This window comes from Salmo trutta, chromosome 12 (assembly GCF_901001165.1).
Source record: "Salmo trutta chromosome 12, fSalTru1.1, whole genome shotgun sequence".
In the NCBI taxonomy this organism is placed as follows: Eukaryota; Metazoa; Chordata; class Actinopteri; order Salmoniformes; family Salmonidae; genus Salmo; species Salmo trutta.
The window spans coordinates 48,191,931-48,203,546 of record NC_042968.1 but is presented as its reverse complement, the minus strand read 5'-3'; the positions used below and the strand labels follow the sequence as shown (position 1 = coordinate 48,203,546).

Sequence of the window (11,616 nt, the reverse complement as noted above, 5' to 3'; positions counted from 1 at the left end):
TGCTCTGACAGCTGGTGCTTAAAGCTAGTGAGGGAGATATGAGTCTCCAGCTTCAGTGATTTTTGCAGTTCGTTCCAGTCATTGGCAGCAGAGAACTGGAAGGAAAGGCGGCCAAAGGAGGAATTGGCTTTGGAGGGTGACCAGAGATATACCTGCTGGAGCGCGTGCTACGGGTGTGTGCTGCTATGGTGACCAGCGAGCTGAGATAAGGCGGGGACTTTACCTAGCAGAGACTTGTAGATGACCTGGAGCCAGTGGGTTTGGCGACGAGTATGAAGCGAGAGCCAGCCAACGAGGTCATACAGGTCGCAGTGGTGGGAGAGCAGACAGGTCTGGAGTGAACCAAGGGCTATATCTGTTCCTGGTTCTACATTTTTTTGAAAGGGGTATGCTTATTTAAGATGGTGAGGAAGGCATTTAAAAAAATAACCAGGCATCCTCTACTGACGGGATGAGGTCAATATCCTTCCAGGATACCCGGGCCAGGTCGATTAGAAAGGCCTGCTCGTTGAAGTGTTTTAGGGAGCCGTTTGACAGTGATGAGTGGTGGTCGTTTGACCGCTGACCCATTACGGGTGCAGGCAATGAGGCAGTGATCGCTGAGATCTTGGTTGAAAACAGCAGAGGTGTATTTAGAGGGCAAGTTGGTTAGGATAATATCTATGAGGGTGCCCGTGTTTACGGATTTAGGGTTGTACCTGGTAGGTTCATTGATAATTTGTGTGGGATTGAGGACATCAAGCTTAGATTGTAGGATGGCTGGGGTGTTAAGCATGTCCCAGTTTAGGTCACCTAGTAGCACGAGCTCTGAAGATAGATGGGGGGCAATCAGTTCACATATGGTGTCCAGGGCACAGCTGGGGGCTGAGGGTGGTCTATAGCAAGCGGCAACGGTGAGAGACTTGTTTCGAACAAGATGTAGAAGTGGAAAGTAGTTCAGAAGTAGAAGCTCGAATTGTTTCGGTACAGAGACCTGGATAGTAAGACAGAACTCTGCATTAGGAGCTCTGAGGTACTTTCCATAATGCACTTGACCTTGTTCAAAAGATATCCTGCCAAGATAATGTAAAGATTAAAAAAAACAAAAACGCTCACAATATTGGCTTAGTAAATACCAGCCGCGTGATTGGCTGAGGTAGAGGGGAATAATTAGCGTGGGTGGAACAGGGGACAGGATTATATAGTTGACCAGAACATGGCATAAATCCACTACTCAGAAATAGGGTTCAACATACCACTTTCACAATACTCAGAAGTATCTTGGCAAGCAGACAAAACATGAACTGTGACAAGCCTTAAGTTCTGAATTAAAAGGAGTTAGCCAGTCTGTCACACAGTGGGATGGAGGGGGGTTCTGTAGGGGGGAGGGGGTGTTCTGTAGTGGGGAGGGGGGGGTTCTGTGGTAGGGGAGGGGGGGGGTTCTGTAGTGGGGGAGGGGGGAGGGGGGGTTCTGTAGTGGGGGAGGGGGGAGGGGGGGGTTCTGTAGTGGGGAGGGGGGGTTCTGTGGTAGGGGAGGGGGGGGGGTTCTGTAGTGGGGGAGGGGGGAGGGGGGTTCTGTAGTGGGGAGGGGGGAGGGGGGGTTCTGTAGTGGGGAGGGGGGGTTCTGTGGTGGGGGAGGGGGGGTTCTGTAGTGGGGGTGGGAGGGGGTGGGTTCTGTAGTGGGGGAGGGGGTAGGGGGGTTCTGTAGTGGGGGAGGGGGGAGGGGGGGGTTCTGTAGTGGGGGAGGGGGTTCTGTAGTGGGGGAGGGGGGGTTCTGTAGTGGGGGAGGGAGGGAGGGGGGGATTCTGTAGTGGGGGAGGGTGGTTATGTAGTGGGGGAGGGGGGGTTCTGTAGTGGGGGAGGGGGGAGGGGGGTTCTGTAGTGGGGGAGGGGGGGGGGGTTCTGTAGTGGGGGGTTCTGTAGTGGGGGAGGGGGGGGTTCTGTAGTGGGGGAGGGGGGGGTTCTGTAGTGGGGTAGGGGGGGTTCTGTAGTGGGGTAGGGGGGGGTTCTGTAGTGGGGGGGGGTTCTGTAGTGGGGGAGGGGGGGGTTCTGTAGTGGGGGAGGGAGGGGGGGTGGGGGGACATGACATCAACCAGACAAAACATATCCATGACACAAGCAGCATTATCTTGGCAAAGGAGAAATGCTCACTAACAGGAATGTAACTAACAGGGACATATTGATTGATCAGTATATACAGTATTAAGATGTATTGATTGATCAGTATATACAGTGTTAAGATGTATTGATTGTTCAGTATATACAGTGTTAAGATGTATTGATTGTTCAGTATTAAGATGTATTGATTGTTCACTATATACAGTTAATAGTTGGTGGGTGGACGGACGTTTGGCAGCCATTACAGCTGGGAATCAGTTTGATTACGATTCTACCAACTCCTTTAGGGCAACATATATATTCATTGTTTTTGTCACAATGTGCTCAAGCTCAGTACATTTGGTTGGGAATCATTGATGGACAGGAAAACTCAAATCTGGTCTCTGATTTCCAGGTAGATTTAAGTCTGGACTGAGACTAGATCATTCAGGAACACTCAGCACCACTTGGAAAGCCATTCTGGACTGAGACTAGATCATTCAGGAACACCCAGCACCACTTGGAAAGCCAGTCTGGACTGAGACTAGATCATTCAGGAACACTCAGCACCACTTGGAAAGCCATTCTGGACTGAGACTAGATCATTCAGGAACACCCAGCACCACTTGGAAAGCCATTCTGGACTGAGACTAGATCATTCAGGAACACTTAGCACCACTTGGAAAGCCATTCTGGACTGAGACTAGATCATTCAGGAACACTCAGCACCACTTGGAAAGCCATTCTGGACTGAGACTAGATCATTCAGGAACACTTAGCACCACTTGGAAAGCCATTCTGGACTGAGACTAGATCATTCAGGAACACTCAGCACCACTTGGAAAGCCATTCTGGACTGAGACTAGATCATTCAGGAACACTCAGCACCACTTGGAAAGCCATTCTGGACTGAGACTAGATCATTCAGGAACACTCAGCACCACTTGGAAAGCCATTATGGAGTCTTTGGCGTTCTAATTTGTGTAATTAACCTGCTGAAATACAAAAAACTCAATTCCCAGGGTTAGCATGGCATTCACACCACATTACTGGTCTGTGTGACAGAGTGAACAAAATGGAAGCCTGTGTTAATAAAACATTCACTCCAAAAATCATCCATTCTGTTTGCAACAAGGTCTTTTAAGTAATACTGGCTCAGTTTGTCTTTAGCTCGATCAAAACAAGGTTTTCTACAGCAAGCGAATCCATCCACTCTAAGAGGTTGTTGAACTCATCTCAAAGACATCATGAGATCACAAGATAGGATCCTCATACGGAACGTGGACCTTATACGCGTAACCGATGTGAAATGGCTAGTTAGTTAGCGGTGGTGCGCGCTAATAGCGTTTCAATCAGGTGACAGTCACTCGCTCTGAGACCTTGAAGTAGTTGTTCCCCTTTGCTCTGCAAAGGGCCGTGAAACAGATCACTGTTAGTGTAGTCTAAGGCATAAATAATGAAACAGGTCACTGGTAGTGTAGTCTAAGACATAAATAATGAAACAGGTCACTGTTAGTGTAGTCTAAGACATAAATAATGAAACAGGTCACTGGTAGTGTAGTCTAAGACATAAATATTGAAACAGGTCACTGTTAGTGTAGTCTAAGACATAAATAATGAAACAGATCACTGTTAGTGTAGTCTAAGACATAAATAATGAAACAGGTCACTGTTAGTGTAGTCTAAGGCATAAATAATGAAACAGATTACTGTTAGTGTAGTCTAAGGCATAAATAATGAAACAGGTCACTGGTAGTGTAGTCTAAGACATAAATAATGAAACAGGTCACTGTTAGTGTAGTCTAAGACATAAATAATGAAACAGGTCACTGGTAGTGTAGTCTAAGACATAAATAATGAAACAGGTCACTGGTAGTGTAGTCTAAGACATAAATAATGAAACAGGTCACTGTTAGTGTAGTCTAAGACATAAATAATGAAACAGATCACTGTTAGTGTAGTCTAAGGCATAAATAATGAAACAGGTCACTGTTAGTGTAGTCTAAGGCATAAATAATGAAACAGATCACTGTTAGTGTAGTCTAAGGCATAAACAATGAAACAGATCACTGTTAGTGTAGTCTAAGACATAAATAATGAAACAGATCACTATTAGTGTAGTCTAAGGCATAAATAATGAAACAGATCACTGTTAGTGTAGTCTAAGGCATAAATAATGAAACAGGTCACTGGTAGTGTAGTCTAAGACATAAATAATGAAACAGATCACTGTTAGTGTAGTCTAAGGCATAAATAATGAAACAGATCACTGTTAGTGTAGTCTAAGGCATAAATAATGAAACAGGTCACTGGTAGTGTAGTCTAAGACATAAATAATGAAACAGATCACTGTTAGTGTAGTCTAAGGCATAAATAATGAAACAGATCACTGTTACTGTAGTCTAAGGCATAAATAATGAAACAGGTCACTGGTAGTGTAGTCTAAGACATAAATAATGAAACAGGTCACTGTTAGTGTAGTCTAAGACATAAATAATGAAACAGATCACTGGTAGTGTAGTCTAAGACATAAATAATGAAACAGATCACTGTTAGTGTAGTCTAAGGCATAAATAATGAAACAGATCACTGTTAGTGTAGTCTAAGGCATAAATAATGAAACAGGTCACTGGTAGTGTAGTCTAAGACATAAATAATGAAACAGATCACTGTTAGTGTAGTCTAAGGCATAAATAATGAAACAGATCACTGTTAGTGTAGTCTAAGGCATAAATAATGAAACAGGTCACTGGTAGTGTAGTCTAAGACATAAAAAATGAAACAGATCACTGTTAGTGTAGTCTAAGGCATAAATAATGAAACAGATCACTGGTAGTGTAGTCTAAGGCATAAATAATGAAACAGGTCACTGGTAGTGTAGTCTAAGACATAAATAATGAAACAGGTCACTGTTAGTGTAGTCTAAGACATAAATAATGAAACAGGTCACTGGTAGTGTAGTCTAAGACATAAATATTGAAACAGGTCACTGTTAGTGTAGTCTAAGACATAAATAATGAAACAGATCACTGTTAGTGTAGTCTAAGACATAAATAATGAAACAGGTCACTGTTAGTGTAGTCTAAGGCATAAATAATGAAACAGATCACTGTTAGTGTAGTCTAAGGCATAAATAATGAAACAGGTCACTGGTAGTGTAGTCTAAGACATAAATAATGAAACAGGTCACTGTTAGTGTAGTCTAAGACATAAATAATGAAACAGGTCACTGGTAGTGTAGTCTAAGACATAAATAATGAAACAGGTCACTGGTAGTGTAGTCTAAGACATAAATAATGAAACAGGTCACTGTTAGTGTAGTCTAAGACATAAATAATGAAACAGATCACTGTTAGTGTAGTCTAAGGCATAAATAATGAAACAGGTCACTGTTAGTGTAGTCTAAGGCATAAATAATGAAACAGATCACTGTTAGTGTAGTCTAAGGCATAAACAATGAAACAGGTCACTGGTAGTGTAGTCTAAGACATAAATAATGAAACAGATCACTGTTAGTGTAGTCTAAGGCATAATAATGAAACAGATCACTGTTAGTGTAGTCTAAGGCATAAATAATGAAACAGGTCACTGGTAGTGTAGTCTAAGACATAAATAATGAAACAGATCACTGTTAGTGTAGTCTAAGGCATAAATAATGAAACAGATCACTGTTAGTGTAGTCTAAGGCATAAATAATGAAACAGATCACTGTTAGTGTAGTCTAAGGCATAAATAATGAAACAGGTCACTGGTAGTGTAGTCTAAGACATAAATAATGAAACAGGTCACTGTTAGTGTAGTCTAAGACATAAATAATGAAACAGATCACTGGTAGTGTAGTCTAAGACATAAATAATGAAACAGATCACTGTTAGTGTAGTCTAAGGCATAAATAATGAAACAGATCACTGTTAGTGTAGTCTAAGGCATAAATAATGAAACAGATCACTGTTAGTGTAGTCTAAGGCATAAATAATGAAACAGGTCACTGGTAGTGTAGTCTAAGACATAAAAAATGAAACAGATCACTGTTAGTGTAGTCTAAGGCATAAATAATGAAACAGATCACTGGTAGTGTAGTCTAAGGCATAAATAATGAAACAGGTCACTGTTAGTGTAGTCTAAGACATAAATAATGAAACAGATCACTGTTAGTGTAGTCTAAGGCATAAATAATGAAACAGATCACTGGTAGTGTAGTCTAAGACATAAATAATGAAACAGATCACTGTTAGTGTAGTCTAAGGCATAAATAATGAAACAGATCACTGTTAGTGTAGTCTAAGGCATAAATAATGAAACAGGTCACTGGTAGTGTAGTCTAAGACATAAATAATGAAACAGGTCACTGTTAGTGTAGTCTAAGACATAAATAATGAAACAGATCACTGGTAGTGTAGTCTAAGACATAAATAATGAAACAGATCACTGTTAGTGTAGTCTAAGGCATAAATAATGAAACAGATCACTGTTAGTGTAGTCTAAGGCATAAATAATGAAACAGGTCACTGGTAGTGTAGTCTAAGACATAAATAATGAAACAGATCACTGTTAGTGTAGTCTAAGGCATAAATAATGAAACAGATCACTGTTAGTGTAGTCTAAGGCATAAATAATGAAACAGGTCACTGGTAGTGTAGTCTAAGACATAAATAATGAAACAGATCACTGTTAGTGTAGTCTAAGGCATAAATAATGAAACAGATCACTGGTAGTGTAGTCTAAGGCATAAATAATGAAACAGGTCACTGTTAGTGTAGTCTAAGACATAAATAATGAAACAGATCACTGTTAGTGTAGTCTAAGGCATAAATAATGAAACAGATCACTGGTAGTGTAGTCTAAGACATAAATAATGAAACAGATCACTGTTAGTGTAGTCTAAGGCATAAATAATGAAACAGATCACTGGTAGTGTAGTCTAAGGCATAAATAATGAAACAGGAATAACAGTAAGGAATAATGAATAGAACATGTACAGTGCTTTCAGGAAGTATTCATATCCCTCGACTTATTCCACATGTTGTTGTTTTACGTCCTGAATTCACAATGGGTTTTAACCCATTTATTCTCACCCATCTACACACAATACTCCATTTTGTCAAAGTGGAAACATGATTTTAGATATTTTTTGCTAAATTATTGAAATTGAAATACAGAAATATCAAATTTACATAAGTATTCACACCACTTTGCTTTGACACTCCATTAAGCTCAGGTGCGTACGATTTCCGTTGATCATCATTGAGACGTCGCTACAACTTGATTGGTGTCCACCTGTGGCCAATTAAAATCGTTTAGACATGATTTAGAATGAAACACACCTGTCTATATAAGGTTCAACAGTTGGCAGTGCACGTCAGAGCAGAAACTAAGCCATGAAGTCCAAGGAACTGTCCGTAGATTTCTGAGATAGAATTGTGATGAGGCATATATCTGGGGGAAAAGGGTAGGAAACAATTTCTAGAGTGTTGAACATTTCCGAGAGCAAAGTGGACTCCATTATTGGGAAATTAAAAAAAACATGGAACTACCCAGATTCTGCCTAGAGCTGGCCGGACGACCAAACTGAGCAACCGGACAAGAAGGGCCTTGCTTGGTCAGGGAGTTGGCCAACAACCCAATGACCACTCTGACAGAACTACAGAGTTCCTCGTCTGAGATGGGAGAATCTGCCAGAAGGACAACAGTTTCTACAACACTTCACCAATCTGGGCTTTATGGGAGAGCGGCCAGACGGAAGCCACTCCTGAGAAAAAGGCACATGACAGAACGCCTGGAATTTGCAAAAAAAGGCACGTGAAAGACTGAGATCATAAGGCAAAAGATCCTGTGGTCTGACGAGACAAATATGTTACTCTTTGGCCTGAATGCAAAGCGCTATGTCTGTAGAAAACCAGACACAGCTCATCACCCATCTAACAACATCTCTACTGTGAAGCATGGTGGTGGCAGCATCACCCATCTAACACCATCTCTACTGTGAAGCATGATGGTGGCAGCATCACCCATCTAACACCATCTCTACTGTGAAGCATGGTGGTGGCAGCATCACCCATCTAACACCATCTCTACTGTGAAGCATGGTGGTGGCAGCATCACCCATCTAACCCCATCTCTACTGTGAAGCATGGCGGTGGCAGCATCACCCATCTAACAACATCCCTACCGTGAAGCATGGTGGTGGCAGCATCATGCTATGGGGAATGCTTTTCAGTGGCAGCGACTGAGAGACTGGTAAGGGTAGAGGGGGAACAATGACTGGAGCCAAATACAGACAAATCCTTGATGAGAACCTGCTTCAGAGTGCAAACGGCCTTAGGCTGAGGTGGGGCGAAGACTTTACGTTTCAACAAGACAATGAACCCAAGCATACAGCCAAAGCAACGCTGGAATGGCTTCAGAACAACAATGTGAAAGTGAGTGGCCTTGCCAAAAGCCCAGACTTGAATCCCATTGAAAATCCCATGTAAAGACTTGAAGATTGCTGTTCACCACCACTCCCCATCTAACTTAACAGAGCTTGAGGAAAATCTGCAAAGAAAAAATGAGAGAAAATCCCCCAAATCTAGATGTGCAAAAATTATACGGACAACCAAGATGACTCAAAGCTGATAGAGATACCCAAGATGACTCAAAGCTGATAGAGATACCCAAGATGACTCAAAGCTGATAGAGATACCCAAGATGACTCACAGCTGATAGAGATACCCAAGATCACTCACAGCTGATAGAGATACCCAAGATGACTCACAGCTGATAGAGATACCCAAGATGACTCACAGCTGATAGAGATACCCAAGATGACTCAAAGCTGATAGAGATACCCAAGATGACTCACAGCTGATAGAGATACCCAAGATGACTCAAAGCTGATAGAGATACCCAAGATCCAAGATGACTCACAGCTGATAGAGATACCCAAGATGACTCACAGCTGATAGAGATACCCAAGATGACTCACAGCTGATAGAGATACCCAAGATGACTCACAGCTGATAGAGATACCCAAGATGACTCAAAGCTGATAGAGATACCCAAGATGACTCACAGCTGATAGAGATACCCAAGATGACTCACAGCTGATAGAGATACCCAAGATGACTCACAGCTGATAGAGATACCCAAGATGACTCACAGCTGATAGAGATACCCAAGATGACTCAAAGCTGATAGAGATACCCAAGATGACTCACAGCTGATAGAGATACCCAAGATGACTCACAGCTGATAGAGATACCCAAGATGACTCACAGCTGATAGAGATACCCAAGATGACTCACAGCTGATAGAGATACCCAAGATGACTCAAAGCTGATAGAGATACCCAAGATGACTCAAAGCTGATAGAGATACCCAAGATCACTCAAAGCTGATAGAGATACCCAAGATGACTCAAAGCTGATAGAGATACCCAAGATGACTCAAAGCAGTAATTGCCGCCAAAGCTGCTTCTACAAAGTATTGACTCTGGGGTGTGAATACTTATATACACACAGACATGTAGATATTTCTGTATTTCATTTTCAAATAAATTTGAGAAAATGTCATTATTGGGGGTATTGTGTGTAGATGGGTGAGAAAAATATATATTTAAATAGATTTTAAATTCAGGCTGTAATAACAAAATAGACAGGTGGAATAATGTGTTCAATGATAAATACAACGTCTAAAGTGTGGAATAATACGTGTTCAATACCATTAGGATACTTTTTAAAATAATACCCTAAATATGATATTTGATCAACAATGATCTTTAACGTGATCAGAGACGATATAGCCTTCCAGAGCCTTCCCTGTAGCTCAGTTGGTCGAGCATGGTGTTTGCAACGCCAGGGTTGTGGGTTCGATTCCCACTGGGGACCAGTACGGAAGAAAAAAATGAAATGTATGCATTCAGTACTGTAAGTCGCTCTGGATAAGAGCGTCTGCTAAGTGACTAAAATGTAAAAAAATATATATAGGTTTGTTTTTAGCGCCAACAGCTAAATTGAACACGGTCCATTTCCTCTAAGTAGGTATCCCTCCAGATCAGATCAGATCATAAAGGCCACCGGAATGTTATAATACAGTCCGCTGCCTGGTCGAGTTGGCCATTCAACCACATAGAGATCAGCGGAGAGATATCCAGCCACGTAAGCATTATCTGTAACAGTAGAAGTCCTGAAGTCTCCGTACTACACCTCTCACATGATGCAACATCGTTAGGAGGTTTCCCCTTTTATGTCGACCAGAACTTGTAGCCTATTCAGAGACACTCTGATATTCCGGTAGCCGGTACGTTACCGTTAAAACTATAGCCTCAATGGTAACGATTAGACTTCATGAACCACTAAAAAAAATGTGTCTGTGCGTAATGTTGCGCCACACAGTTAGTTGTTTTTCTCAGTGGATAATGATCTATCTGTAATAACGTAGACTAAAACAACGGGATATCAACGCCATAACTACAACCAACTCCGCGTGTCTGAAATGAAGCGGAAGAACAGAAACCAGATAAGAGTCTAGACTACTCTCCTTTAATCCTCAATAGACCGTCAGCCAGACAACTACACATTTCCTCCAACAACCTGGCTTACTCCTTCAAAGCCACTGCTTTCACATACATAAGAAGTAGGCTATGATTTAATAAAATAAAAAGCTGTTTTATTTTCTCACCAATAATAATGGCACATGCGCTGAGGAGTCCGATTTCTTTTTTAAGCGTGACTCTATCAGACGGCGAGTCCCTGTGATCCGTCCCGTTCAGCTCCATCATGGGCTGTCGTTGCGCCTGGTCCGTCTGCGGAGCTGCAGCGCGGCTCTGCCGACTCATCTCTGTCCCATCCATGTCCGAGAGGCGCAACTGGAAACACACTGCCTCACTCAGTGCCTTCAGCAGAGCTCATATACAGCATCGATGCACGCCAAGGTCCGTGGACATCACACGCATGCGCGGCGGTAGGACAGTGCGCTTGATTTGAATAGCATGCAAATTGTCAGCGGTGTAAAATACTTTCAAGTACTAAAGTATTTTTTTTGGGGGGGGGGTGGGGTATATGTACTTTACTATTTAATCATTTTGACTACTTTTACTTCACTACATTCCTAGAGAAAATGATATATTTTTTACTCCGTACATTTTCCCTGACACCCAAAACTAGTAGTTGTATTTTGAATGTTTAGCAGGACAGGAAAATGGTCCAATTCACACACTTATCAAGAGAACATCCCTGGTCATCCCTACTGCCTCTGATCTGGTGGACTCACTAAACAGAGAACATCCCTGGTCATCCCTACTGCCTCTGATCTGGAGGACTCACTAAACACAGAACATCCCTGGTCATCCCTACTGCCTCTGATCTGGAGGACTCACTAAACAGAGAACATCCCTGGTCATCCCTACTGCCTCTGATCTGGAGGACTCACTAAACAGAGAACATCCCTGGTCATCCCTACTGCCTCTGATCTGGAGGACTCACTAAACAGAGAACATCCCTGGTCATCCCTACTGCCTCTGAGCTGGAGGACTCACTAAACAGAGAACATCCCTGGTCATCC

The 11,616-nt window shown here is 42.2% G+C and overlaps 1 protein-coding gene across 1 annotated transcript in view; it reads right to left on the bottom strand.

The window, feature by feature from the left end:
* slc7a10a (solute carrier family 7 member 10a) overlaps positions 1-11,001 on the bottom strand; it is a 79,353-nt gene extending 68,352 nt beyond the window's left edge. The window contains exon 1 of the mRNA XM_029768619.1: positions 10,735-11,001. Coding sequence (XP_029624479.1) covers positions 10,735-10,906 — 172 coding nt within the window. The 5' untranslated portion in view covers positions 10,907-11,001. The remainder of the gene's footprint in view (positions 1-10,734) is intronic.
* Between the last annotated feature and the right edge of the window lie 615 nt (positions 11,002-11,616).